General features: G+C 35.0%; 4 protein-coding genes across 6 annotated transcripts; all 4 read left to right on the top strand.

Moving 5' to 3' along the window:
• Window positions 1-6: 6 nt before the first annotated feature.
• Window positions 7-10,742, top strand: LOC309504672 (saxitoxin and tetrodotoxin-binding protein 1-like). Of its 2 annotated transcripts, XM_082177893.1 has the most exons (7): window positions 7-161; window positions 282-430; window positions 520-584; window positions 673-783; window positions 873-977; window positions 1,210-1,279; window positions 10,689-10,742. In XM_082177893.1, the coding sequence occupies exons 1-6, from the start codon at window positions 45-47 to the stop codon at window positions 1,266-1,268; spliced, it is 606 nt and encodes a 201-aa protein (XP_082034019.1). In that variant the 5' UTR covers window positions 7-44; the 3' UTR covers window positions 1,269-1,279; window positions 10,689-10,742. The 2 variants fall into 2 exon arrangements, with proteins under 2 accessions (XP_082034019.1, XP_082034018.1); XM_082177892.1 differs by lacking the exon at window positions 10,689-10,742 and having other exon boundaries at window positions 1,210-1,338.
• Window positions 4,454-27,472, top strand: LOC309504659 (alpha-1,3-mannosyl-glycoprotein 4-beta-N-acetylglucosaminyltransferase B). Of its 2 annotated transcripts, none has more exons than XM_082177874.1 (16): window positions 4,454-4,546; window positions 14,209-14,333; window positions 16,208-16,354; window positions 16,427-16,558; window positions 17,465-17,598; window positions 18,866-18,912; window positions 19,012-19,125; window positions 19,218-19,293; window positions 19,380-19,494; window positions 19,854-19,984; window positions 20,079-20,186; window positions 21,565-21,761; window positions 22,561-22,639; window positions 23,494-23,569; window positions 24,988-25,100; window positions 27,073-27,472. In XM_082177874.1, exons 2-16 carry the CDS (start codon window positions 14,246-14,248, stop codon window positions 27,088-27,090), a joined length of 1,575 nt encoding a protein of 524 aa, XP_082034000.1. In that variant the 5' UTR covers window positions 4,454-4,546; window positions 14,209-14,245; the 3' UTR covers window positions 27,091-27,472. The 2 variants fall into 2 exon arrangements, with proteins under 2 accessions (XP_082034000.1, XP_082033999.1); XM_082177873.1 differs by lacking the exon at window positions 4,454-4,546 and adding an exon at window positions 12,610-12,785 and having other exon boundaries at window positions 14,168-14,333.
• LOC309504668 (matrix metalloproteinase-25-like) lies at window positions 4,552-9,052 on the top strand. The gene is made up of 5 exons (XM_082177888.1): window positions 4,552-4,597; window positions 6,732-6,802; window positions 6,996-7,145; window positions 7,680-7,943; window positions 8,053-9,052. Exons 1-5 carry the CDS (start codon window positions 4,557-4,559, stop codon window positions 8,385-8,387), a joined length of 861 nt encoding a protein of 286 aa, XP_082034014.1. The 5' UTR covers window positions 4,552-4,556; the 3' UTR covers window positions 8,388-9,052.
• On the top strand, window positions 9,394-10,742 carry LOC309504674 (saxitoxin and tetrodotoxin-binding protein 1-like). Its single transcript, XM_082177895.1, has 6 exons — window positions 9,394-9,558; window positions 9,673-9,821; window positions 9,911-9,975; window positions 10,064-10,174; window positions 10,264-10,368; window positions 10,606-10,742. Exons 1-6 carry the CDS (start codon window positions 9,442-9,444, stop codon window positions 10,632-10,634), a joined length of 576 nt encoding a protein of 191 aa, XP_082034021.1. The 5' UTR covers window positions 9,394-9,441; the 3' UTR covers window positions 10,635-10,742.
• Window positions 27,473-27,973: the final 501 nt, after the last annotated feature.

Genomic DNA, 27,973 nt, shown 5'->3' with positions numbered 1-27,973 from the left:
TGATGCAGCATAACTCTCTGAAATCAGATTTCTAAAGTTCTACAATGTCATCTGTGGTGGTTTTGACTGCTTTTCTGGGCCTGTTTAGTTTAAATCAGGCCACTCTGCCAGGCTGTAAGGAGCTCATAACGCCACTAACCCTGGAAGATGACTCCAAAATTGTAAGTGCATTATTAATATGTTTTAAAGCAAGTATTCTTTCAAAGTAAACAAATACTACAGCAGCTTATATAGGACAAGGCGGCACTTCAATTTCCCCGCTTCTATTTTCTTCCAAACAGATCATGGGGAAATGGATCTTCCTTGAAGGCATAGCTGATCACCACTTATTTACAGATATATTGAAGTCTGTTAACAGCTCATGGGTGGAGTTTGGCCCAAGCACTCTTACACTTGCAAACACGTTATCTCTCAGTCAAGGGAACATGATGTAAGATTGTCCTGTTTTTAACATGTTTTGCTATATTGAATACATTTCATCATGACCAGAATTCTGAATCAGATCACTCTCCCCCACAGGAAAGGAAAATGTGAGTTTAGCAAAATCAACACAGTTCTTAAAAACAGTACCTTTTATGCCAATGGTAAGTTAACAAAAGCGTATTCATTTCAGTCCAAACTCATGAGTTTCGAGCACTAAGGAGGAATGTTAAACTGTTGTTTGATCCACAGAGACTGACACCATATCAGAGGGAAAATTCTTGCCATCCTGTCCAGAGTGTCTCACCATGAGCTTCGTCAGTCAATTCAAAAATGAGACCATAAAAACGCTGTACTTTTTCAGTAAGTCACAACATCCATACAGATGTAGACATTAAGGTTAAAGTAATGCTTTTCATGACAAATTGTGTGTGATGTTTCCCTCCTTGCAGAGAGAGAGAGCAACCCAACCGAGTCTGACATGGACATGTACTGGAAGCAAGCTGAGTGTCTTGGATTCAAAAGAGAAGCCCAGTACTCCTATGATGGTGTAACGGGTCAGTATGGGTTTCAGTTTAATTTAGTTTATTATTATTCAGTTTAATTTTAACTCATAATACAGAAGTTACAGGTAAATCTCACAAAATCTTTCACGAACATGTCAAGGTCATAATTTAACTCTCAAATAAAAAAGAAATCATAATGAATTGATATGCAATTATTTACAATGCACACTGCAAATTGCATTTTCTTTTCTTTAAATGTAGCTTTTTTCTTCTCTCACTGCAGAATTCTGTGTCAAAGTACAATCTGACAAGAAGCCAAGTTTGGACAAATCAGATCAATAATTCTTTTCTTTCTTTTTTTTTGCCGCACAAAATAAATAAAATGTAAGAACCACTATGACAAAAATAACAATGTGTCTCTGTTATTCATCTTGGTGTGTATTTTTAATAAACCATGATCACTTCAGAAAAGAAAGATAAGTGCTATGTGGCAGGCATGTTAGAGAAACAGACCTTCTGTGCAAGTATAAAATACAGAAGATGCTTTCCAGGTGAAACTAACATGCTGCTCATGATAAAGAAGAATGTTGATATGAATTTTGCTTAAATTATTTAACACATCTGGTCTTGCATTTGGATACAAAAAATGCCTGAAGCTGCGAGAGCAATACATTTACACCTCAAAGCAAATCAATGAAACCAAAACTAGTAATAGTTTCATGTTTTCAGTGTTGTTAGAGACTACCATGTGTTGGGTGCAAATAATTAGTAACCCAATTACTGTAATTTAATTACTTTTCCCTTGAAAAAGTAAAGGGACGACTCTTAATTTTTCTGTATTTTAATTAGTTACTTCTTGCATTATAAAGTATAAACTATACAATAATTTCTTATAAACAATAGTGAATTTAACATCAAAATTTTATGTTGCAAAGTATATGTTTTTATGGTAACCTTCTCCCCTTTCACACTGTGGTCAGTTCAAGAATAATTTATGCAATTGTATATTGTTAATTTGAAAGAATCATATTGTTCAACTGGTCGAGGTTGATATGGGATTCAGAGATTAATTAGTAATAAGCAATCTAATACTTAGATAGCAATTACAGTAATTAATGACGCTGTTAAAGATGTAATTAGTAGCTAGTAATTAATTACTATTTTAGAGTAACTTACCCAAAACTGACTACCATACACCACTAGGTGTCACTTTCCCTCCATGGAATCCGAAATCTCCAGGTCACTCCTATAAATGTCCAAACTGTCACCAATAGCCTTGCAAACAGATCAGTCAGACTGGAAGTCCAGTTAGACCACCCTGAAGAACAGCTTTGAGAGACTTATAAACCATCTTTAAACCTTATCTGAGGCATGTCTGACTGTGACTGGAAAAAACATTATCTCTGGTCAGTTATAGATAGATTTGGTAGTTAGGCATTAGGTATTTTTAACAAGTAAAATGTTCATATGTCTCTATAGGTTATTTATATAACAAAACTCTTTGGTCTTGACATTCATTAAACACAGTATACAGGATTGTTATAATTGTAGTTGTTTTCTAAACTACTTTCAATTCAAGCAGATCCACGTAATATTCCAATATCAATATCTAATACTGACAGAAATATAGGCATTTAAACAAAATAGGTTAAAATTAACAGTACCTATTAGCAGCAGCGTCCTCGTGAATATGCAGCGACTGGATGAATATTCATGAGCTGAACAGGTGGAGGATGGCGCCGCTGCGGTTTAAAGGTGTGAGCGGATTATTTTTTAACTTAGTTCCTCGTTCAATACCATGTTATCAGCCGACAGCTCGTTTTGCGACAATGAATGTAGCTGGCCTGGCGTGGACAAAGTAGGATTCCTTTTAACCCTTTCATGCATGAATTATGATAACCTCAGTCAGGATTTTTTTCCTATGTGTTTTTATTGCTCTTAGGGCATGAAAAACAAGAATTGTTTGTTTTTTTGTTTTTTTTTTACAAATTTTTCAAAGAGATCTTCAGATGTCCACTTGAGTGGACAGCATACGGTTATGGTTTAAACTTAAGATATACTATATTAAATATAAGACAATAATCAAACAGATAAAGTATGTGAATTTAACAAACTAATCAATACAATTATATAAAATCATGTGAAAACTATCAAATATATACAAAAAATATAAATGCAAAATATTGCAAAGGCTTCATACAAGTTGCACTTCGCGTATCTTTGATATCAGAACATGAGGACGTGATTCCATCAGAATTTTCTACAGTCTGTCAAGGTACAACTGTGGAAACCACTCAGATGCTCCCTCCAGTGCACCAGAATATGGAGATTTACCCTTATTAGCTGATAATTCTGATTATGTTCAAGATGGACATGCACATTTCTATCATAGCCCTCCTCTGAGAAAACCTAGCGATACGTTTTTTTCAATCTCATCTGAAATGATCAGTGTTGGGGGTAATGCATTACAAGTAACATGCATAATGCATTCAGATTACTTTTTTGATGTTACAAGTAAAGTAATGTGTTACAAGTAACATGCATTACCTAATCAGATTACTTTTTGATCTAACAAGTAATTAACTACAAGTAACATGCATTACCTAATCAGATTACTTTTTGATCTAACAAGTAATTAACTACAAGTAATGTGCATTACCTAATCAGATTACTTTTTGATGTAACGAGTAAAGAAACGCATCACAAGTAACATGCATTACGTAATCAGATTACTTTTTGATGTTATGAGTAAAGAAATGCATTACAATAACGCACATTACATAATCGGATTACTTTTTGATGTTATGAGTAAGGAAACGCATTACAAGTAACATGCATTACGTAATCAGATTACTTTTTGATGTTATGAGTCAAGAAACGCATTACAAGTAACATGCATTACGTAATCAGATTACTTTTTGATCTAACAAGTAAAGTAATGCATTACAAGTGTCATACATTATGTAATCACATTACTTTTTTCGATGTCAATGAAAATGACATTCTAATAATACAAGTACATTTATTTACAGTAAAAAAAGTCACTGCAGATTAAGTTAAGTTTTAAATTTCAAAAACAATATTCACAATATAATTATGAATTGTAGCTGAAATATAGCAATTGATGCATGACGTCCACTACAGTGGACATGTGATTAATCAGAGTTTTCTCTCAATCTAAAATCAAAACTTGGAAAATTTTACTGTGATTTGACTCATTAGATATTGCTTGATGCTGCACAATATTTTTACATACAAGAGTGTCCTAGGATAGAAGGAATGGGTGGATATTCCGGAGCAACTTGGCATGTCTGACTGACCCTTGGCCATCTTGGCTTGGAGAAAAAAAAAAAAAAAAAAAAAGGCTTGCCACTTGGTTGCAATTTATAGGATGATGCACCAGGGTCCAATGAAAAGGCTGATGTGCAACTTTGCCATAAAAACCCGTGCAAATTCAAGAAAATGCTTTTTTAATAGCTGTCCACTGTAGTGACCACTATGCGTGAAAGGGTTAAAATGACTTTGGTTATACTAAAAATTATTCCAGTTCAACCAGACGTTACGGGGAAACGGCAGCTAACATTTTCATAGTGGTATCTTGAGGATTTTGCCTTCCTAAGGTTTTGTACTATGTGTGTTGATGTTAACCTCCTGGCACACATCAAAGTCAGGTGAGTGTCATAATGTTCCTGTGTGGATGGCCTCTAAATTATTCGGATTTTTTTCTTTGCGATATGTTTGTTAATTTCTCTTAATTGACAGTCTGATTGAAGTGTAAATCAATGCCAATGATACCGTCATTTATACTTTTTGAGAGATGGAAACCTTGTCATAGATACGTCAATTTTGAAAGTTGTATAAACAGAAAAATAGCCTATAAATTAATTTAAAATTATTTTATATTTATATTTTAATTTATTTGTAATAATTAATTTATCACCCCTGGTTTAGAGATATATCCAAACACCACAACTGAAATAGCTTTTACTAAACTTTTACTAATAGCTCTAGTAAGATACACTTGTTACCAAATGATGAGTTAAGACGTGGTGGACTGAACGTCAGCTTCCCTATCGCCAGACACACCCGCATTGCAGGAACTCATTCTTAACAGTTCTTGAAAGTTGTTCAGCCCTTTCAAAGATGGAAAAATATAGTGAAAAAGGTGATTTTGAAAGTAAGATTCTAAACACTCAATTAAACAAATAATGTGTGTAGCTTTATTAGTGTGTAGCTTTTCATTTCTTAAAGGGTAGTTCACCCAAAAATGAAAATTATCCCATAATTTACTCACCCTCAAGTCATCCTTCGTGTATATGACTTTCTTCTTTCAGCCAAACATAATCAGAGTTATATATAAATAAAAAAAAAGGTAACACTTTACAATAAGGTTCATTAGTTAACTACATTAGTTAACATTAACTAATAATGAACTGCACTTATACAACATTTGTTCCTCTTTGTTAATGTTAATTTCAACATTTACTAATACTTTATAAAAATCTTGTTAACATTAGTTAATGCACTGTGAACTAACATGAACAAACAATGAACAGCTTTATTTTTATTAACTAACATTAACAAAGATGAACAAAAACAGTAATAAATGTATTGCTCATTGTTAGTTCATGTTAGTTAATACATTAGTTAATGTTTAATAAAGGAACCTTATTGTAAAGTGTTACCAAAAAAAAATATCCTGGCTCTTCCAAGCTTTATAATGGGTACCTGAGATTTTGAAGTCTAAAAAAGCGCATCCATCCATCATAAAAGTAATCCATACGGCTCCAGGGGGTTAATAAAGGCATTCTGAAGTGAAGCAATACATTTTTGTAAGAAAAATATCCATGTTTATAACTTTATAATCTTGCTTAGTTCCGGTGGATGAGTAAACTCAGAATCTCTATGGCAAGGCAAGGCAAGGCAAGTTTATTTCTATAGCACATTTCATACACAATGGCAATTCAAAGTGCTTTACATAGAAGAAATTAAAATAATAAAAAGAAATAAGAATAATTAAAACAGTTTAGAAAAATAAAATAAAATGCAGTACAGTACAAACAGTCGGACGAACAGCGGCACAGTGCTCCTTCAGTAAATGCATAGCTAAACAGAAGTGTTTTGAGTCTGGATTTGAATGTGACTACTGTAGGAGCACATCTGATCTCTTCTGGAAGCTGGTTCCAGCATAATAGCTAAAAGCCGACTCGCCATGCTTAGAGTGAACCCTTGGTATTTCTAGCTGATATGATCCTAATGATCTGAGGGATCTGTTGGGTTTATATTCAGTGAGCATATCTGCAATGTATTGAGATCCTAGGCCATTGAATGATTTATATACCAGTAATAATACTTTAAAATCAATCCTAAATCTAACTGGGAGCCAGTGTAAAGACCTGAGGACTGGTGTGATATGTTCATATTTTCTGGTTCTGCTCAGAATCCTAGCGTCAGCGTTCTGTATGAGCTGCAACTGTCTTATGGTCTTTTTGGGAAGGCCAGTGAGGAGACCATTACAATAATCCACCCTGCTGGTGATGAAAGCATGAACAAGTTTCTCTAAGTCTTGTCTGGAAACAAAGCATCTAATTCTTGCAGTATTTTTCAGATGATAGTATGCGGATTTAGTTATTGCTTTGACATGACTACTGAAACTAAGGTCTGACTCTAGTGAAACACGAAGATTCCTGACTTGATGAATAAATATCTTGGAAGCTTTTCTTGGAAAAATGTTTGTTAGTTTGTTCAAATGTATTTTAATGAAGAGAAATATATTTTGAAATATCTCACTTTGTCTCAATCAAGTTCTGTGGATCGCTGTAACACCAGTTTCGATGCAGTTGCCAAGATTCGAGGAGAGATTTTCTTCTTCAAAGGTAGATATTTGAATTATTTAAATAATTTAGGGCTAATTTATGGCGTATATACTTCCTCCACTTTGTGTTTTCATCTTGTTATTGGTCTACCAGAGACTATCCATCCATTCAGTGTCACCATATACAGTAAACAAATTATTTATTCTTATTCCTCCCTTTTTAAATATCTCTCTTACCCTCACACATTTTGCAGGGCAGAACATGTGGAGAGTGAGCAGAGGTGGTCTCGTGTCAGTCAGGGCTGTTCCTGTACAGAGACTTTGGTCGGCTCTTCCTTCTTCAATGCCTCCACTGCGAGCGGTTCTGGAGAGGCACACAGATCATGCCATCATCTTTATCAGTGGTCAGTTTGAATTAAGTGTAAATAGTGTTGTACATTATAAAACAGTATGCAATAACATATTCAGTGTACATTTATTATAATCATAAATGGATGCTGCCTTTTTGGGACCTGACTTGTCCCTATCCCTAAAGCACAACTCTACACCTATTTCCACTTTTCGAATATTTTCTTACATTTTTATTTAAAATAAATGCCTTTCCGAACTGACATGCAATGGGAAAAAGAATAAAGAATGGCATCAGAAAAAGGCGGATTTGGCTGTGTCAAAAGCTAAATCCTCTATACTTACTCTCCATGCCACAAGATGGATTTCTTTTGTAATTTGGCCTGGCTCAAACAGACAATGGTGGGCGAAGCCAGTGTAAATAGCTTTTGCCAACAAGATGGGCTATTTGTACAAGTGTCTATTTGTAAATTGAACTTAATTTGAAAAATATAACTTAAATAGACAGAGGCTGATATTTCCGCATAAAATGAAACACTTTTTAGATGGTTCCTAAACCCCTGCTACTTTTATTTAACACACATGTGAAGGTTCCCAGGTTTGGCTGTTCAAGGATCTGTCACTCCAAGACGGTTTCCCTCAGCCTCTGTCTACTCTGGAGGACTCAGAGGGACTGTGGCAAGGACTGTACTGGGACCCTACTCAGGGTGTGGTGTGGGGGTCTTTGAGAAAGGACGGAGAGAAAGGAGAAAGCCCAGAGGAAAGCAAAGTCTGGAGAGAGCTTACTGAAGGAGGAGTGAATGGAATCATCACTGAGAATGATGACGAGAGAGAAAGGGCTGGAGAATTCAAGGGTGTGTTGCTTTTATAATATTTATACAATACAGCATTGCATATGTGGAGGTTTGTGTAACAGTGTTTCACAGCACTACTGACTTTTTTTTTATCCTCTACGTCAATCAGGTTCAACCTACGTTTTCAGAGGCAACTCCTATTGGAAATTCACTCACCCAGGCTCAGCCCCTGAAGAAGGATACCCCCGACTTCTGGCCGCCGATTGGTTGGACTGCCCTCAGCCGTCCTCTTACAGCCCCGGTGACATCTCTTTGATTTCCCACTATGGTCAACGGGAGCTTCGTGAGCAGAAAGGGCAAAGAATAATCGACCAGATCAGGCACAAAGACAAAACAAGAGATACAACTCATAGCTGGGACTCTCCGTGTCTAAACAGTGCAGTGACTCAAACTGGACCTATTTTACTTCTGCCCATTTTATTTCTGATTACTGTGATTTGTTAACCGTCACTTTAATTATTACCACTTTCAAGTTCACAATCATACCCAAAAATAACTTCTATTTTCCTTGACTTTTAATCTCTGACCAAAGAAAGACATATGGAAATAGTTGGCAAGATGAGTTCTAAGAACCATCAAAATGAGTAGTTCTGTTGTTGTACGTACAGTAACTCCTAACCGAAACGCTGGTCTTAATTCTCTGTTAATTCCAGTTTCAGTTGCTAAACCTCCTAACTAAGTTAGGTTAGTTATACCTGCAGCACATTCTTGTTCATATTATCAAGTATCAACCAAAAAGGTATAAAACAAACATCAACAAAATGTTAATGATTTACAGTTCAGAGTCTGTCAGTTCACTAAAGCTTGTGAAGGAGGCAAATAAGCACAATACTATTCGCCTCCTTCATAAGCTTTCGAGTTTAAAAGCATAATGATAGTATACATATTTTGATCATGAAGATGCAGAGAGCATCCATTGGGTTCCAAAATGTGATTTATTCATGATTTCTCCTTATTAAAATAGCGTGAGAAAGATTAAAGATAAAATGCAAAGAAAAATGACTGTGCTTGTCATACTACTGGTAAATACCAATGTACTTTTTAAAAATAATTTATTACTGTGGGATGGATGATTAAATAATGATATAATAAAATCTAAATAAAAATGATATGTACATTTGTTTAAAAATATTTTATGGATTCTACTTTTATCAATCATATATTTTATAAATATTACATTTCATGTAAAATTTATTTATTCTTTTTATTTTTTTATTTTTTTATGCACCCAAAAACTATGGCAATAAAAAGAGAAATAGGAGCATTATTGTATTAAATACTGGCATGTTCTGTTACCTCTGGAATTTCCTGATCCCTAAAGTCCAAAAAATTTCCCACTTTAATAATTTCGGTTTACTGGCACTATAGCATTACAAACAACTGTTGCGTCACTTCAGAAAAAACAGAGGATAACGTGTGATAAGCAGTTCTATTTAAAGTACCTCTTCCCCAGGTGATGCAGCATAACTTTCTGAAATCAGATTTCTGAGGTTCTACAATGTCGTCTTTGGTGGTTTTGACTGCATTTCTGGGCCTGTTTAGTTTAAATCAGGCCACTCTGCCAGGCTGTAAGGAGCTCATAACGCCACTAACCCTGGAAGATGACTCCAAAATTGTAAGTGCATTATTAATATGTTTTAAAGCAAGTATTCTTTCAAAGTAAACAAATACAGCTTATATAGGACAATAAGGCACTTAAATTTCACAGCTTCTATTTTCTTCCAAACAGATCATGGGGAAATGGATCTTCCTTGAAGGCATAGCTGATCACCACTTATTTACAGATATATTGAAGTCTGTTAACAGCTCATGGGTGGAGTTTGGCCCAAGCACTCTTACACTTGCAAACACGTTATCTCTCAGTCAAGGGAACATGATGTAAGATTGTCCTGTTTTTAACATGTTTTGCTATATTGAATACATTTCATCATGACCAGAATTCTGAATCAGATCACTCTCCCCCTCAGGAAAGGAAAATGTGAGTTTAGCAAAATCAACACAGTTCTTAAAAACAGTACCTTTTATGCCAATGGTAAGTTAACAAAAGCGTATTCATTTCAGTCCAAACTCATGAGTTTCGAGCACTAAGGAGGAATGTTAAACTGTTGTTTGATCCACAGAGACTGACACAATATCAGAGGGAAAATTCTTGCCATCCTGTCCAGAGTGTCTCACCATGAGCTTCGTCAGTCAATTCAAAAATGAGACCATAAAAACGCTGTACTTTTTCAGTAAGTCACAACATCCATACAGATGTAGACATTAAGGTTAAAGTAATGCTTTTCATGACAAATTGTGTGTGACGTTTCCCTCCTTGCAGAGAGAGAGAGCAACCCAACCGAGTCTGACATGGACATGTACTGGAAGCAAGCGGAGTGTCTTGGATTCAAAAGAGAAGCCCAGTACTCCTATGATGGTGTAACGGGTCAGTATGGGTTTCAGTTTAATTTAGTTTATTATTATTCAGTTTAATTTTAACTCATAATACAGAAGTTACAGGTAAATCTCACAAAATCTTTCACGAACATGTCAAGGTCATAATTTGACTCGAATAAAATCATAATGAATTGATATGCAATTATTTACATAATACAATGCACACTGTAAATTGACATTTTCTTTTCTTTAAATGTAGCTTTTTTTCTTTCTTCTCTCACTGCAGAATTCTGTGTCAAAGTACAGCCCATCTGACAAGAAGCCAAGTTTGGACAAAATCAGATCAATAAATCTTTTTTTCTTTTTCTTTTTTTGCTGCACAAAATAAATAAAATGTAAGAACTACTATAACAAAAAGAACAATGTGTCTCTGTTATTCATCTTGGTGTGTATTTTTAATAAACCGTGATAAATTTTTTTTTTTTTTATAAATGTGACTCTGTGGGTAAGTTTAGTATCTTTTGGGATTGTCCTCCTTTCTAAAGGCTCATGGTCTTTCTGACAAGGGCATGCCCACAGTTTTATGCACTCTATTGATTCCAATTCACAGAACCTGTTGCATCACTTCAGAAAAGAAAGATAAGTGCTATGTGGCAGGCATGTTAGAGAAACAGACCTTCTGTGCAAGTATAAAATACAGAAGATGCTTTCCAGGTGAAACTAACATGCTGCTCATGATAAAGAAGAATGTTGATATGAATTTTGCTTAAATTATTTAAAACATCTGGTCTTGCATTTGGATACAAAAAAAAAATGCCTGAAGCTGCGAGAGCAACTACAATTACACCTCAAAGAAAATCAATGAAACCAAAACTAGAAACAGGTTCATGTTTTCAGTGTTGTTAGAGTGTTGTTAGAGACTACCATCAATGTTGGGTGCAAATAATTAGTAACCCAATTACTGTAATTTAATTACTTTTCCCTTGAAAAAGTAAAGGGACTACTCTTAATTTTTCTGTATTTAATTGCAGTTACTTCTTGCATTATACTGTATAGACTATACAATCATTTCTTATAAACAATAGTGGATTTAACATCAAAATTTAATGTTGCAAAGTATATGTTTTTAAGGTAACCTTTCCCCTTTCACACTGTGGTCAGTTCAAGAATAATTTATGCAATTGTATATTGTTCATTTGAAAGAATCACATTGTTCAACTGGTCGAGGTTGATGGGATTTAGAGATGAATTAGTAATAAGCAATCTAATTATTTTTAAAGATAGTAATTACAGTAATCTAATGACGCTTTTAAAGATGTAATTGGTAGCTACACTCTAAAAAATGCTGGGTTGTCTTAACCCAATGTTGGGTCAAATATGGACTAACCCAACATTGGGTTAAAAATGCAATTTAAAAATGGTCAAACCCAGCCGTTGGGTTACATTTTTAATGTAACCAATGCAATTTGTCCATTTTTAAATTGCATTTTTGTCCATTTTTGATTTTGTCCAAGATGCAATTTGTCCATTTTTAAACTGCATTTTTTAACCCAACGTTGGGTTAGTCCATATTTGACCCAACATTGGGTTAAAACAACCCAGCATTTTTTAGAGTGTAGTAATGAATTACTATTTTAGAGTAATTTACCCAAAACCGACTACCATACACCACTAGGTGTCACTTTCCCCCCATATAATCCTCCATGGAATCCGAAATCTCCAGGTCAATCCTATAAATGTCCAAACTGTCACCAATAGCCTTGCAAACAGATCAGTCAGACTGGAAGTCCAGTTAGACCACCCTGAAGAACAGCTTTGAGAGACTTATAAACCATCTTTAAACCTTATCTGAGGCATGTCTGACTGTGACTGGAAAAAACATTATTTCTGGTTAGTTATAGATAGATTTGGTAGTTAGGAAAATCATAATATTATTTGTAAATGAATATTTTTAACAAGTAAAATGTCTATATTTCTCTATAGGTTATTTATGTATGGTAACAAAACTCTTTTGTCTTGACATTCATTGAACACAGTATACGGGATTGTTATAATTGTAGTTGTTTTCTAAACTACTTTAAATTCAAGCAGATCCACGTAATATTCCAATATCAAAATCTAATACAAACAGAAATATAGGCATTTAAACAAAATAGGTTAAAATTAACACTACCCTACTAGCAGCAGCGTCCTCATGAATATGCAACGACTGGATGAATATTCATGAGCTGAACAGGTGGAGGATGGCGCCGCTGCTGTTTAAAGGTGTGAGCGGATTTATTTTTTTTTAACTTAGTTCCTTGTGTGCAATACCATGTTATCAGCCGACAGCTCGTTTTGCGACAATGAATGTAGCTGGCCTGGTGTGGACGAAGTAGGAGTCCTTTTAAAATGACTTTCGTTAAATGCTAAACATTATTCCAGTTGAACCAGGCGTTACGGGGAAGAAACGGCAGCTAACATTTTGAGATGGGTCTGTCTGCGGACTGCAAGAGAGGGGCGTAACTTGAAGTGGGCGTAACTTGAAGTGGGCGTAACTTGAAGTTGTCCAGATCACATAGAACCACACGATATGTCAAACTCAAAATGAGATGTTGTCGGCAAGATGCCAGCTCGTATAGAGACATTTAGTAATGTCGTAAGTTTAACATTTAAACCACATTATTAGATTACCCCTTTGACTTTATGAATACACATAAATGACAGCTTGGCAATATATTAAAGGTTTTAATTAAATATTATTTCAAAACAAATTTCAGCACATGTAGTCAGAGGTACAGAAAATAATAATAATTCAGCAAATAAGGAAATTGTTTTATTTATTTTAATCATGTTTGTTAAAAGTATGTTGAATGATGTTAGTTCATTTGTGCAACCATTTATTTGCTATAATGATGAAAATATTTGAAAACCAGTTAAAATCAAGTAGCCTAATGATGCAATCCTTAGTTTAAATCTTAACTTTTGAGTGTATGCAGAATTAAATGGATGTAAAATGATCATGTCACATGTGATATTTTATTTAATGTGACAGAAAAAAAAAAGACAGTAACACCAGTGACACACAATGAATTACCAATGACATACATAAGACCAAAGATCATTATTCTTCAATAATAATAATAATATAATATTAATAAAATTATCCGAATGCTCCACGTGAAACTTCGGTCTTCCGATCTTTTACCATCGTGTCAAATGTCAATTCTCAATTGATTTTGATTAATATGCGGGAGGGAGCGAGAGAGAGCCAGACAGTTTGAAGACGCGCGCGCGCGCGACCGGGGCTCTCTATCTCTCTGCTCGTTCCCTATCGCAAGCACAGCAGTCGTCTACATTCTACATCATTTACCGATCAAATAAGGCAAGACAAAAAATCGCTTGTGAGAGAGACGCGTGAGTGACAGAGAGACGGAGCTGAGAGCAAGGAAAGGAAATGCAGCTGAATGAATACGCTACGTGTTTTAAATAGCGAGCGTACTTTTTTTTCTTTTTTTTATAACGAAACGCAATATGTTGCGGCCGGTGTTGATTATGTGGAGCACCGCACTATGTGTGGGAAACAGTTTGTTCTGTTTATGTTAAACTCGTGCAAGAGCGATTCAAAAGCATTCAGAAGTGTCTGTTTGCTCTTATCGCTCTCGCGGTACTTTGATATTATACACCGACCGGTCTGTGCAGCGCAGCTTTAAGTCGAAAAAAACAGTGAGCAACTTGAAGTGGACGTAACTTGAAATGACGTAACTTAAAGGGGCGTAACTTGAAGTGGGCGTAACTTGAAATGACGTAATTTGAAGGGGCGTAACTTGAAGTCTTGCAGGATGCAGACAGATTCTATTGAACATTTTCATAGTGGTATCTTGAGGATTTTACCTTCCTTGGTCCTAAGAGCGTACGAGTAGTGTTCCTGTATTCCTGAGGATGAGATGAGGCCCTGGCATGGCAAACTTTTCTTCCTCGCGGGTTTTTTACTATGTGTGTTGATGTTAACCTCCTGGCACACATCAAAGTCAGGTGAGTGTCATCATCTTATAATGTGCCTGTGTGGATGGCCTCTAAATTATTCGGATTAGATAACTCTTTCTTTTTTTTTCTTCTCTTTTTTTTCTTTGCTATAGCCTATGTTTGTTAATTTATCTTAATTCACAGTCTGATTGAAGTGTAAATCAATGTCAATGAGTCCGAAATTGATACTTTTTGAGAGATGGAAACGTTGTCATAGTTACGTCAATTTTGAAAGTTGTATAAACAGAAATATAGCCTATAAATTAATTTAAAAATATTTTATATTTATATTTTAATTTATTTGTGGAGTGAGGGTAAAAAAAAAAGAGAAGCAATCTTGGGCTTTTAAATAAAGAGATCCAATCCTGCTCGTTTTAAAGCTAGCATGTTCATTAGCCTATAAGTTTGAATCTAAACTGTGCGGGAAGATGTGATCGATCACCCCTGGTTTAGAGATATATCCAGACACCACAACTGAAATAGCTTTTACTTAACTTTTACTAATAGCTCTAGTAAGATACACTTGTTACCAAATGATGATAAGACGTGGTGGAATGAACGTCAGCTTCCCTATCGCCAGACACACCCGCAGAACTCATTCTTAACAGTTCTTGAAAGTTGTTCAGCCCTTTCCAATATGGAAAAATATTTTGAAAAATGTGATTTTGAAAGTAAGATTCTCAACACTCAATTAGACAAATAATGTGTTTAACACGTAAATTAATTGCATTGTGACATCGTGTGTGTGTGTGTGATATATATATGTATACACACACAGTGTGTGTATATATATATATTAGCCTACACACACACACACACTGCCCGGCCAAAAAAAAAAAAGTCGCCGTTTGACCGGATCATTATTGGTGTGATTATTATGTTTCTAGCATGTTTGGGGACAGTTCTTTTAACTCTAATGGAGTGTGTAGCTTTTCATTTCTTAAAGGGTAGTTCACCCATAAATGAAAATTATCCCATAATTTACTCACCCTCAAGTCATCCTTGGTGTATATGACTTTCTTCTTTCAGCCAAACATAATCAGAGTTATATAAATAAAATATCCTGGCTCTTCCAAGCTTTATAATGGGTACCTGAGATTTTGAAGTCCAGAAAAGCGCATCCATCCATCATAAAAGTAATCCATACGGCTCCAGGGGGTTAATAAAGGCCTTCTGAAGTGAAGCAATACATTTTTGTTAGAAAAATATCCATGTTTATAACTTTATAATCTTGCTTTCGGTAACGGCCGTACGCAAGTCTAGTTCCGGTGGATGAGTAAACTCAGAATCTCTATATATGGAGATCTAATTATGTCAGAACGGACTGGTAATGTAGCCTAATTAACAAGCTGATCAAATCGTTTGTGTATTCACATATATCAAATCATATATATATTTCGAAATGCCAAACAACCACAACAACAAAGTACAGCAAAGCAAAGAGGAATTTCTGGAGCTCATTAACATAGATGAGTGTATTTACCATCTGTTGCAGCATGTATTCAACACTGCAGACTTCCTTAAACTACAGACTTCCTTAAAAGATAAAGTTATATGGAATAGGTTTTGTTTGTTTTTTTGTCTGCAGAAAGCCGAAGGAAGCATGCTGCTTGGAGTGTCTGTAGGCAGCAATTAAACATGATGTTTGATATAAATTGTATATTATGGGCCTCCATCATACACAGGTTTTTTGGGGGGTCACATTTATTTCTATTATAATGTCCTTTATGTACCATGATCCCCTCCCCATATTTTTAGGAACTAATTATTTTCTATGAATTCAACATTGTGAATTCAACAAATGCTGTTGATAAAGCTTAACTTGTTTTGGCCCAACATCCCTTTAATTCACATCCAGAGATGATTGATGTTCTATTCTCCAGAGAACTTGCCATTTCAGCTGCATATGGTCTATGAGAGGTTACTGCGGGCAGAACAGCGCGGGGAGGTCTTATCAAAAGAGCTGCTTAAAGTGCTGGGCCACCTACAAAACCGCAGCATTGCTAATTTCTCAATCAGCAACTCCTCAGGTGAGTCCAAGCACTTTTCCTTCTGTAATATTTGTGTCTGTTTGGTTATTCACTATTTTATCTGCCTTTCAGCTATATTAGAAGAGAGAGTCTTTCGGCACTTGTTGCCTTCTCAGCCTAATGCCCTCATCTACTTGCCTCATCTGAAAGAGCACAATGACAGTCTGAAACCCATCGTTCACCTGGGGAAGCGACGCACTGGAGGTCTGTCTCCCATTATAGCTTTTTGTGACTGTATAATTGCAGTGCTTTCAATTTGCAACTGAATTAGATTTAAACCATGTCTTATGCCCGGTTTCACAGACAAGGCTTAAGCCTAGTCCCAGACTAAAATGCATGTTTGAGCTGTCTTAAAGGGCTAGTTCACCCAAAAATGAAAATTATGTCATAATTTACTCACCCTCAAGTTTTTCCAAGCCTGTGAGAATTTCTTTCTTCTGCTGAACACAAAAAAATATATTTTGAATAATGTTAGTAACAAGCAGTTGATGGACCCCATTGACTTCCATAGTATTTTTTTTCCCCATACATGAAAGTTAGTGGGGCCCATCAACTCTTTGGTTACCCATGATGACAGAATTTAAATTTTTGGGTGAGCTATCCCTTTAACTGAAAGCAACTAGCACTGGGATATCTTAAAATATGTCAGTGCCATTGTTTTGTCTCAAGATGCACACCAGTTATGTTTTTAAGGCACATTTATAAAATATTTGAATTGCTCTTTTTAATGACCTATAGCTGCTGTTACACTGCAGATGGTGTTTATGAAAACTTCCTGATGCTTGTTTAGTGTTATTAAAGTAGCAAAGCATCTCTGTTGCAGCCTTTCATTTGTAATCAAAACCTAAAGCTAGACCTAAACCTAAGCTTAGCTGAAACTTGAACACTTTTTTCCCCCCTGCCTAGCAAGCCCTACAAACCGAATGCCCTGTATTGTATTTAATATATTTTTTTATTATAATTTTGAACATATGCTTTTATGTTTCTTTTTACTTTGTCAGTTATGTTGTTTCTAATGGTTTTAAACGCATACACAATAAATGTTGTATCACTGTAATGCATTCACCATAGGCTGACATAAGCTGACACAATGTTTAACTGTTTTTGCAGTGTCTCTGGTGTTAGGAGTGCCCACCGTGTACAGGCAGAAACAGAGTTATCTAGTGAACACACTCCAATCTCTCCTATATGACCTTTCAGCTTTAGAGAGGAAAGATATTGTCATTGTAGTCTTTGTTGCCGAGGTAACCCTTAACATTTTCTCTTTGTTCTCTTATATCTCTCCTGGCTTTATCTGTTTTATTGCTCTGGTAAGGCTGCATTCAACTTTATGGTATTATATCATATCATCTCATTCCTCATAACCTCTCTGTTTCATTTGGTTTCATGTTGTTTTTCTGTTTTTTGTAGTTTAAATACTTGAAAGTTTTGACTAACATTAGATATGGATGAAGAAGACCCCAAAGATAGTTCTGTGACCGTTAGCTTTGAGGCTATCTATATGCTAGTACATTTCTTAATTGACAGTATTGCTGTCAATTGCAGTGTTTCCAAATTTCTGTCCAATCTCTTGCTCTCTAGAAGGAGAATACCCCTTCCCAAATATCACCTGCCCAATAGCTACCAATAGCACTTATGAAACTTTGGTTCACATAAATGAATGCCTATTGGCCAAAAAAAGAAGAGGAATGGGGTCTTTGGCCTAACTTTCTGCTCCAATAGAGATTAATCCTAAATTATTTTTAACCAAGGATTTTGGTGATGATGTATACATCAGCAAAATTGTTTACCAAAAAAAAGTTATAAAAGTCAGATTTGGCTGAGCTGAACTAATAAGAATTTGTTGGCACAATTAATAATAAAAGTTTTGTTTACACATTTGTTAAATGTTCTTCATAACATTTTCTTATATTTTATCTCAACTCTTCTCCTTTTTGGTGCACTTTTTACTTGTTTGATCTTGGACTTTTGGCCCTGTTTATTAAATATGTGATTTGGTTTGTTGATTCTTTATTTTTTTATTTTGAACTTTATTTGAATAAGTACACATAATAATTATTTACAATACACTAGCATTAAGAAGTCTCTTTTGCTCACCAAGGCTGCATTTATTTGATAAAAAATACAGTAAAAACAGTGAAATATTTTTACAGTTTAAAATAACTAATTTCTATATTCATATATTTTAAAATGCAATGAATTTTCAGCATCATTACTCCAGTGTCACATGATCCTTAGGAAATCATTCTAATATGATGACTTTGTGCTCAAGAAACATTTATTTTTATTATCAATGTTGAAAGCAGTTGTGCTGTTTAATATTTTGGATAATTTTTTTTTTTTTATGAATAGAAAGTTGAAAAAGACAACATTTATTTGAAATAGAAATCTTTTGTAACATAAATGTCTTTACTGTTACTTTTGATCAGTTCCATGCATTCGTATAGTTTCTTTCGAATGGTACTATTTTATTGTTATTTTCATTGATATGTATTTTCATTCTTCTCTTAGACAAATGCAACTTTTGTGAATGCTGTTGTACAGAGTGTACAGACCAAGTGAGTGTTTCATTATCAACTCATCTGTTTCATATGAGATGTTTCATCTTTCTGTAAGCTGGCTGTGCAAGTAACTGATCACAATTTCTCTCTGTGTAGTCTCCCAAATGCTGTCAGTTCTGGATTGATTGAGGTGATCTCTCCATCTCCTCACTTTTACCCAGACTTCAGTAACCTGAAGGAAACTTTTGGAGACCCTAAGGAGCGAGTCAGGTTAGAGATTCGCTTGTGCTGTTGTGCAAATACTGTAAGTAACTGGAAATAGATGGTTTATTAATGTGATCCATTTGTTTTATTGGTAACAGATGGAGGACCAAGCAGAACCTTGACTACAGTTTCCTCATGCTGTATGCCCAGTTTAAGGGCACATACTATCTCCAGGTAATGCCAAGACAACGCCATACAACTCATTGATAGCTCTGTTTCATTGTTTTTATAATCAGTCTGTATTTTTGCATGTGTTTCAGCTAGAAGATGATATTGTAGCAAAGCAAGGATTCTTTGAGTCCATGAAAAAATATATAGAACTGGTGTTTTCCGAGGAGTGGCTTTTCCTGGAGTTTTCCCAGCTGGGATTCATTGGTCAGTGTGTTGTCCTCTCCGTTCATTAATGTCCTATCCTGTTCTCTTCTCTCCCACCATTTCTGTTTGTTCAGTTGTTTCACTCATGCACGGTTTTGCTATTTGAACATATCAGTCAGTGTCAGTTCCAGAAGTGGAAAGGAAAAATAAGCTCTCTTGGTTTGAAAACAAACACATCTACTGCTAGAATTTGCTTACAGACGTATTTGCACTTTTCAGTTCACATACTGTCAATTATTTAAATAGTTTCTTAAATCAACCAGGGGTGCGTTTCCCAAAAGCATACTATTTACTATGACCAAATCTGTGATACTATTTGTGTCCTAGCATGAATTTAAGCATATCGCTGATTTTTCTAGGCAAGCTTTTTCGCTCATCAGATCTGCCAATGATTGCTGAGTTCATCCTGATGTTCCACAAAGACAAGCCAATCGATTGGCTGCTTGATCACATCCTGTGGGTTAAAGTGTGTAACCCAGAGAAAGACTCAGTAAGTTTGGGTATAATTTTTTTAGTTTGTTTGTTTTTCAGTGAGATTGATGCAAGGCATATCATTGTTTATCATTATAACTCTTTGCACTTAGAAACATTGCAGTGATGAGAAGGCCCGACTGAAGAGAACTTACAAACCCTCCTTGTTTCAGCATGTTGGTTTGCATTCCTCGCTGCCCGGTAAAATACAAAACCTGAAGGTAATTTAAATGTCCACTTCCTTGTAGGAAGCTTTACATATTGTGTATACTGTATATGCTAGGGTTTAGTTTCAGTAAACTAAAACTTAAACCATAAAAAACATTTTTGTTACTTATAAAATAAATGGGAAAAAAACAAAACAAACGTATTTTATTTAGGCTAGTTGCCAAGTAAATGGAAAATATATATAAAAAAACCTAATTAGAAATAGTATTAAAAACTATAGTAGCATAATATAAGAAGCATTACTAGTAGAATAGTGGCTACCTACTAAACCATCCAACAGTAGTATAGGTCTATAGGTTTGGACAACAGCTTATCTACATTGCAAACATGACATTTACATTATTTATATTGGCACGTTTTTCCATAGTGACTTACAAATTCGGAATAACACAGCTCATGTGATTCATCTTAAAGGTGAAGTGTGTTGATGGTTTTTATTATTTTCATCATTTGTTTTGTTATCTATTTTGGGAAGTCACCCAACAAATGGGTTACATGTAGTTCTCTATGGAAAATAAATCGGGGGAAGGAGGAAGAATTTTAACCAGAGGTCTTCTTCAAGCCTTCTCCTGAGCTGTGTTCAAAATCGCCCCCATACCCTCATTCACCATTCCCTACATTAGTCCAGTAATATAGTCGCTTGAAGGAGTGAATGAAACCGAGTGAGCAAACTCAGATACTGAGTGTGCTGGAAGGGCTTTTGCATAGTTTGTGCTTTCTGTTGAATAATCATTTGAAACTTACAAAACTAGCAGCTCCAGTAGTAATGAAAACATTTATTCCAGGGGGGGCAGTCGTGGACTAATGGTTAGAGAGTCAGACTGTTAACCTGATTGAATGAGTGCACTCGATAATGCCCACTGTGGTTTGGGACATCACTACAAATGACTGTCCCCTCAAATAGTGCCCTATTTAAGGGTATAAGGGGTGATTTTGACCCATTGTCATGCAAAGTTTATATCGAATCTGCTTTAGCTCATCTACATGTGATTTTCATGAAAAGCTTGATTAACTGGTTCAGGTGTGTTTGTTTAAAGTTAGAGCTAAACTCTTTAGGACAATGGGTCCCCTGGAACAAGGTTGAAGACTGATGATTATGACGTCAAAAAGAATTACACACTTCATTACAGGTGCAGCAGTACAAAGTTTTAAACGTGTCCAGAAAAGATAGCAAACTCAGTCAAAAATGAATTTATACCAGCTTGTACTGTGCGCTTTACATGATGCCTATTGAGAGAGCTTTCTAAACCACTCACTAATTAGATTCCATTTCAGTTAGGATGCTGCTTGTGTTCACCATATACAGCAAGGAAGCTCACTAAGTTTTGGAAAAGAGCTTATGTGTTGTCTGTATTTATATGTCTCATGCAGGATAAAAATTTTGGGAATCAGGTGCTGTTTAAAGGCCACAATAATAACCCATCTGCAGAAATCAGCAGCAGTCTGGAGAAGTATCAGTCTCACTCTCTGGAGAGAGCTTACAATGGAGAGGACTTCTTCTGGGGCCTCACACCCAAAAGAGGAGATTATATTCTCTTCACTTTTTCCAAGCCTCAAGCTGTCAAAGGGTGAGACACCAGCACAGGACATTTATGTGATTAGTATACATAAGTTTAAACTGGTACTGGTAATCTTGCTAAAGTTCTAGTTTGTCTTACAGGTACATTTCTGGGTAAACTATCCCTTTATCTGTGTGCATTGTAAATATCTCTTTATTTGGATGTATAAATATAGAAGTAAAAGCCCAGCAGCAGTGTAAATGTACCCAGCTGTCTGCTCGAGTGCTTTTATATTTAAGTAAGTTTGCCCTGCTGAAAAATTGTGAACCAGTGACTTCAGTTTTAGCTCCTTTGAGCACGAAATTCTATATAGCGCATGCTTGTTCAGGAGCTGAATACACTGTGACCGCAATCTTTTTAAATCCCCCTTAAGCACACACAAAAGAGTTTTAGGAGGCTCTTAAATGGCATCAAATTATCTAAGTTAGGATCTCAAATTTAGTTGCTTTTTGGCGATGGCATTGTAAAGAAATCTGAACTTTCTCAGTATCTGTCACTTGATAAAGAGTGGCGTAATGAGCACAGGGAAATTGCTGGCTGCTTAAACGAATACAAAAGATAGAGAAACAAAGAATTGTTTAAACTGTACACATAACTTAACTATGCGTTATCTCCTTATCCAGTCATCAGTGAAGTTTAAAGGTATCTTCTGGGTTAAACACATCTAACTTTATATCTAACAACAGCATCTGTGGAATGAGAAACATTTCGACTCGGAAAACAAAAACATAGTGTAACACAAATGGACTTACAGTGAAACTTCCATTGACTGATTTAACTTGTATATATATTTTCCACTCACTTCCAGGTACCTTTTTCGATCTGGCAATATTGAGACAAATGGTGACCGGTTTTACAACACAACAGTGGAGGTGCTCCCTACTAATGTAAGTATCATGTCAACACTTTTTCTGGTCAAGTTACCAAAGTAACACTCAAAATATCGGCTTTCAGCTAATAGAGCTGAAAGTGTTGGGTTCTGGAAGAAAAACGAATTTAAACAACAACAACAAAAAACATCTCTTGCGCTCACCAAGGCGGCATTTATTTGATCAAAATGCATTAAGAACTGAAATATTATTAAACATTATTAACATTGTAAATTACATAATTGAGTCTTCTACAATAGTTTTTATATTGTGTTGTGTTTTATTTGATTACATCATTTACTGTAATTCATGGGACTGTAATTCATTTTCTCATAAAAGATGTTAAGCATACAGTTTTATTATTATTATTATTATTATTATTATTTTGCCGTTCATCTCAGAGCTGGCTGGTTGGCAAACGTTTTTTGAAATCCCTTAAATTCGTTGAAATCCCTTGCCAGAACCAATTCCTCAGAAAAATGTGCGGTTTTCAGTTTGTGTTTAGTCTGTGTTGTTTGTATAAGATATATAGGTATTGTCATACATTAGCTTTAGACGTTGCATTGTGCATTGGGACGTATGTGACTACACCCTTTATCTCTTTGTACATTTGTCTTCATTTGCTTGCAGTGATAATTCATTTCTCCTTTACTTGTTAGTCACCCAATCTAAACCAACAGAAAGCTGACACCCATAACCAAATATGTGGCTTTGCATCACTTGAGATTTCGTTAAAGTTCATTCGAACTTTATCTCAAACCTGCTAGACTAGGATTTTTGTACATACTTCCTGATATGTTACGGACATCCTTTTTTATTCATTTGCACCCTTGTACAAAGTGCTGACAGGTACATGTCTGTCTGTTTTACAGAACTCTGTGAAAGAGAAGGTGGAGAGAGGAGAATTATCCTGCTGTAAACCCTCATCCGATGGCTTTGTTGAGATAGGTACACAACAATTATTGATTTCCTGTTTCTTCCTTTTCTTTTCTTTTCTTTTCTTTTCTTTTCTTTTCTTTTCTTTTATTTTTTCTGTCCCTCAGTTGTAAAAGTTTGCATAAATACAAGCAGTTCACTCATTTAAGTAATTTACCAAGTAAAATACATGGTAAAAAAAAAGGGAAAGTGATGATACTAGTCAGATATGAGTATCATCAAGCTAGCTGTGATGATAATTATGATTATTACAGGAAACTCCTGAAAGATTTGGCCAGCAAGTGAAGTCTGTAGGGTTAGGTATCAAGAACCGGTTCTTATTCAGAGCTGGTTCAGTTGGTTTGTTTTTTCTTCCTTTTTTTATTTTTTTTTGTAACAGTGCTGAATGAATTTCATGACGTCCTGTTTCATTAACAGTTCTTGAATGTCTGCATTTTTTTTCTCCTAGTGCACTGAGCACTGAAGCTGAGTGTACTGAAGCTACAGTATGACAGTGTATTTCCTGAATCTACCAGAATATATGTTTATTCAGCAAGGATGCATTAAATTGATCAAAAATGAAATGCTGAACTTTCCATTAATCAAAGAACCCTAAAAAAAGTATTGCTGTTTCCACAAAGAATATTTAGCAGCACAAATTATTTCAACCGTGAGAATGATAAGAAATGCTTCTTAAAACAGCAAATCATCATATCAGAATGATTTCTGAAGGATTATATGACACTGAAGACTAGAATAATGATGCTGGAAATTCAGCTTTGCCATCATAGGAATACATTTTAAAATGTATTCCAATAGAAAACACTTATTTTAATTATATTTCATATATATTATGTAATTTTTCTGTATTTTTGATCAAATGCAGCCTTGGTGACCATAAAGAGACTTCTTTCAAAAACATTCAGAAATCTTACCGACCCCAAACTTTTTAACGGTAGTGTAGGCCTACATGTACTTGAAGCTTGTGAGACTTAAATTGGTCAATATTTTTGTTTTTTAAAAGACTGTATAGGATTATTAATGGAAGCATCAAGTATCTAGAATCTAAATTGTATTACATTTATTAAGAACCAGCTAGATTTCTTGATTTTAGTATCAACTACTGAAATATTGGTTTCATTATAACAACGGTTATTGGTTTATGGATTAAATTTAATGATGCAACTGCCATGACATTGTATTTTACGACTGTTAATGATCAAACAAGGTTATCAGACACTATTTGTCAATAACTGGTCGGAAACGTGAGCGAGTATGAATGTGCATGTCTGTAATACACACACCTGCTCAATTTCATCTCTCTGGACAAACCACAGTAAGAAATGTGAGAACAATGTCTGGATCAAGCGCTTTTCATGCAATGTAAATTTAAAAAGGCCAAGGTTTCCATGTTCTTTGTGATGAGATGTTAACAATGTTTGTGTTTGTAGATTCTTTCAAGAATGGAGTGGCTGAGGGAGAAGTGAATGGAGCATTAGAAGAAATAGCGGCCATGAGACTCCTGGTTCACTCTGATTCTGATGTCTGGGTTCTTCTCAGTGAGGTGAACCACATTCGTATCATCTATATATAACCTTTAGAAACATGCCTCACTAAATTGGGAAGGGCTTGAGATAACAATTACTGAATTCAGAGAAAGGCATGCTCACATGTGTATTGCATAACTCTATAACACAGAAATGCAGACCCAACCCAATTTTGTTGACGTTTCACCAGGGAATTACACAATGGAAAAACACAATGATTCGTTTGCACATATATTTGTGTGAGGTTTTTCTCCCTTACAGTAAAATCAAATGAAAGTAAGGAAGAGGTCACAAATCATCAGTGTGACAAAAAAATCCAGTCAAGTACTCATAGGGCTTGTCAGGGCGGTTTATTGGGTTTTATAAGCTAGTTTAGCATTCTCCAGCTCAAGTCATTTCCTTCACGTAGAAAAGTGGAAAGTTATATCTTAAAAATTAATATCATTAGAAACTGAGGACTCTTAATATGGTATCTTTCAGTAGATTATCATTATCATTATCACTTTGACAGAAATGGCCACAACTGTTTTTATGCCTTTCGTCCCCTCGTTCCAAACAAAATCTTTGATCAAAACTTATTTTATTGTAATAACCATTTTCACGAGTTCATTTGCAGCAGCAGCTTTAACTGGAGCTTAGATATACTCCCCAGTGGGACTACTAATGCTTAGAAGATGAGTCTGGTAGCAAGATGCCTAAATTGTGTTGGTGAAGGTGGCGGGATGCCAAAACAGCTGATGCTGGAGCAAGTTGAGCGGCTGCTTACAGTATATGCTCTGGCAGTAAACTGAAAGATTAGATGGGTTCGCTCCTCCCGAAATTACGTTTAGGAACTTCACTTCATGCTCGATTTTGCCCTTTGAAAGTCCCTTTAGAATTTCAACATGTTTCTTTCAATATTCTTTTAATTTTTAAACTTGAATTAAGTCAAATTGTCCACATGATAAATTTGCATTATATCCCCGGCCTCACAGACAAGGTTTAATCTAGTCCCAGACTAAAATGCATGTTGGAGCTCTTTTATCTGAAAGCAACTTGCACTGAGATATCTTAAAATATGTCAGTGCCATTGTTTTGTCTCAAGATGCACACCAGTTATGTTTCTTTCTAAGACATGTTTATGAAAGCTACTTAAATGTCCTTATTGAACTAAGGCCTAATACTGGCTTAATCCAAGCCCTGTCTGTGAAACCAGGCCTTTATCTGCTAATAACAGTTTTTTTATTATTAAATTTGTTATATTAATAAATGTGAATTGCACTTATTCAGTCATCAAAGATTAAATTAATGTTGTGCTGAAAAAATATATACTTACACTTGTTACACATATCGGTCGTTAGCGACCCTATACCATTTTTACGAAAACGGGCATTCTTTTATAAAAAAAAAATTCTTGTTATATTGTTTATAATGAATTGATTGAGGAAAATTAAGAAGGTTAATGTCTAACTTTAAAAAATGAATGAGGAGGAGGGTAGTGAATGATGTCCTAAGTCACTAAAGACCCAAGGTTTGCTTTTAAGGGTTAAATTGACAAATATTTGTTGGTTTTTAGTTTTATCTTTGCTGAGTTTCTTTTAACATCTATGCACTTAAAATTAGCATGCGTGTAATTTAACCAAACAGAAAATGTATTTGCCTACTTTGACTAGTTAAGAGATCAACAATGAAACAATGACCATCTCTGTCATCAGTTCTCTGTAATTTGCATTCGTTTTGCAAAATTCTTGAAAATTCATTCACAGTATAAATCATCACAGATGGATCTAAATAATTCTAAAAATGATGATAAATTAGAAAATTCTCCATTTTATTCACTATTATTCACCATTTTATTGACATTTTAGTTCTGTGTAACAGTCATTTAAATCTTGTCTTTACATTTAAAAAGCCTTTTTGAGAAAGTGTCTGGCAGTTTCAATAGCCTTGTTTTCAGCTGTGACACAGTATCTAAGGTTTGCTTAAAAGTCACGTCTCTCTCTTTGACAGATCTTTATAAAAGTTTGATGAGTTGAGGAGAGAGAAGAAATTTGAGCCGCATGGTAACGTGTAATACCCCCTGCCGTGGACAACAGCACACGCTGCTGGTCTGGAAAGGAACCTCCCTATGCTTGAACGATTGTGATTGTGTGCCATCTTGAGGTCCAACGTAAATACTGAATTACAGGATGTTTCCCTCATCTATGTGAACAAAGTTTTTACACTGTTGTTTTATTGTGGTCCATGGTTTTGTTTGTTTGGTTTATTTTATTTCTGTCTAAATTATTAAAATTTTTTAAATTCATTAAGTTGCAAAAACAACTTAAAGAGACCACACACAAGGTATCTGACCATATTTTTATATTCTATTGAATTTAAACTATATGTCAATAAATGGCAGTAACACCAACTGTTTTCAACTTCTAATTTCATGATTATGTGTGCTTTTCTACTGATATAATATTCTTGCTTATTTTTTATTTCCGCCTCACCTGCATCAAGTGGAATTGCAAAGATAAGAAAACAATTTTTCGCCCATCTTCCATTGGTCAAATAAACATATCCCTGTCCAGTGCTATTGTATCAGACTAATTGGGGTGATTGATTGCACTAAGTGTTATTTTAGTTTTATTAATATTTTGAATTAGCTTTAATTTGTCTATTTTTAGTTTTCAATTTTAGTAGATTTTTTTGTCATTTCATTGTGTTTTTGCAATTTTCTCTACAAATTTTCTGTATTTTTCCCCCCTGTTATTTAGGTTTAATATTTTATTTTTATTTTAGTGCTTCAGCTTAAACTTGTTTTAGTTTATTGCCAAGCCAACATTTCAAATTTTCGTTAAGTTTTATTTCAAATTTCATTTTATTTCAGATAACAGAAATGAATCAAACTGGGAATCTGAAATATACA

This window comes from Leuciscus leuciscus (genome assembly GCF_965113295.1).
Source record: "Leuciscus leuciscus genome assembly, chromosome: 8".
Lineage (NCBI taxonomy): Eukaryota > Metazoa > Chordata > Actinopteri > Cypriniformes > Leuciscidae > Leuciscus > Leuciscus leuciscus.
This window is presented reverse-complemented; position numbering and strand designations above follow the sequence as displayed.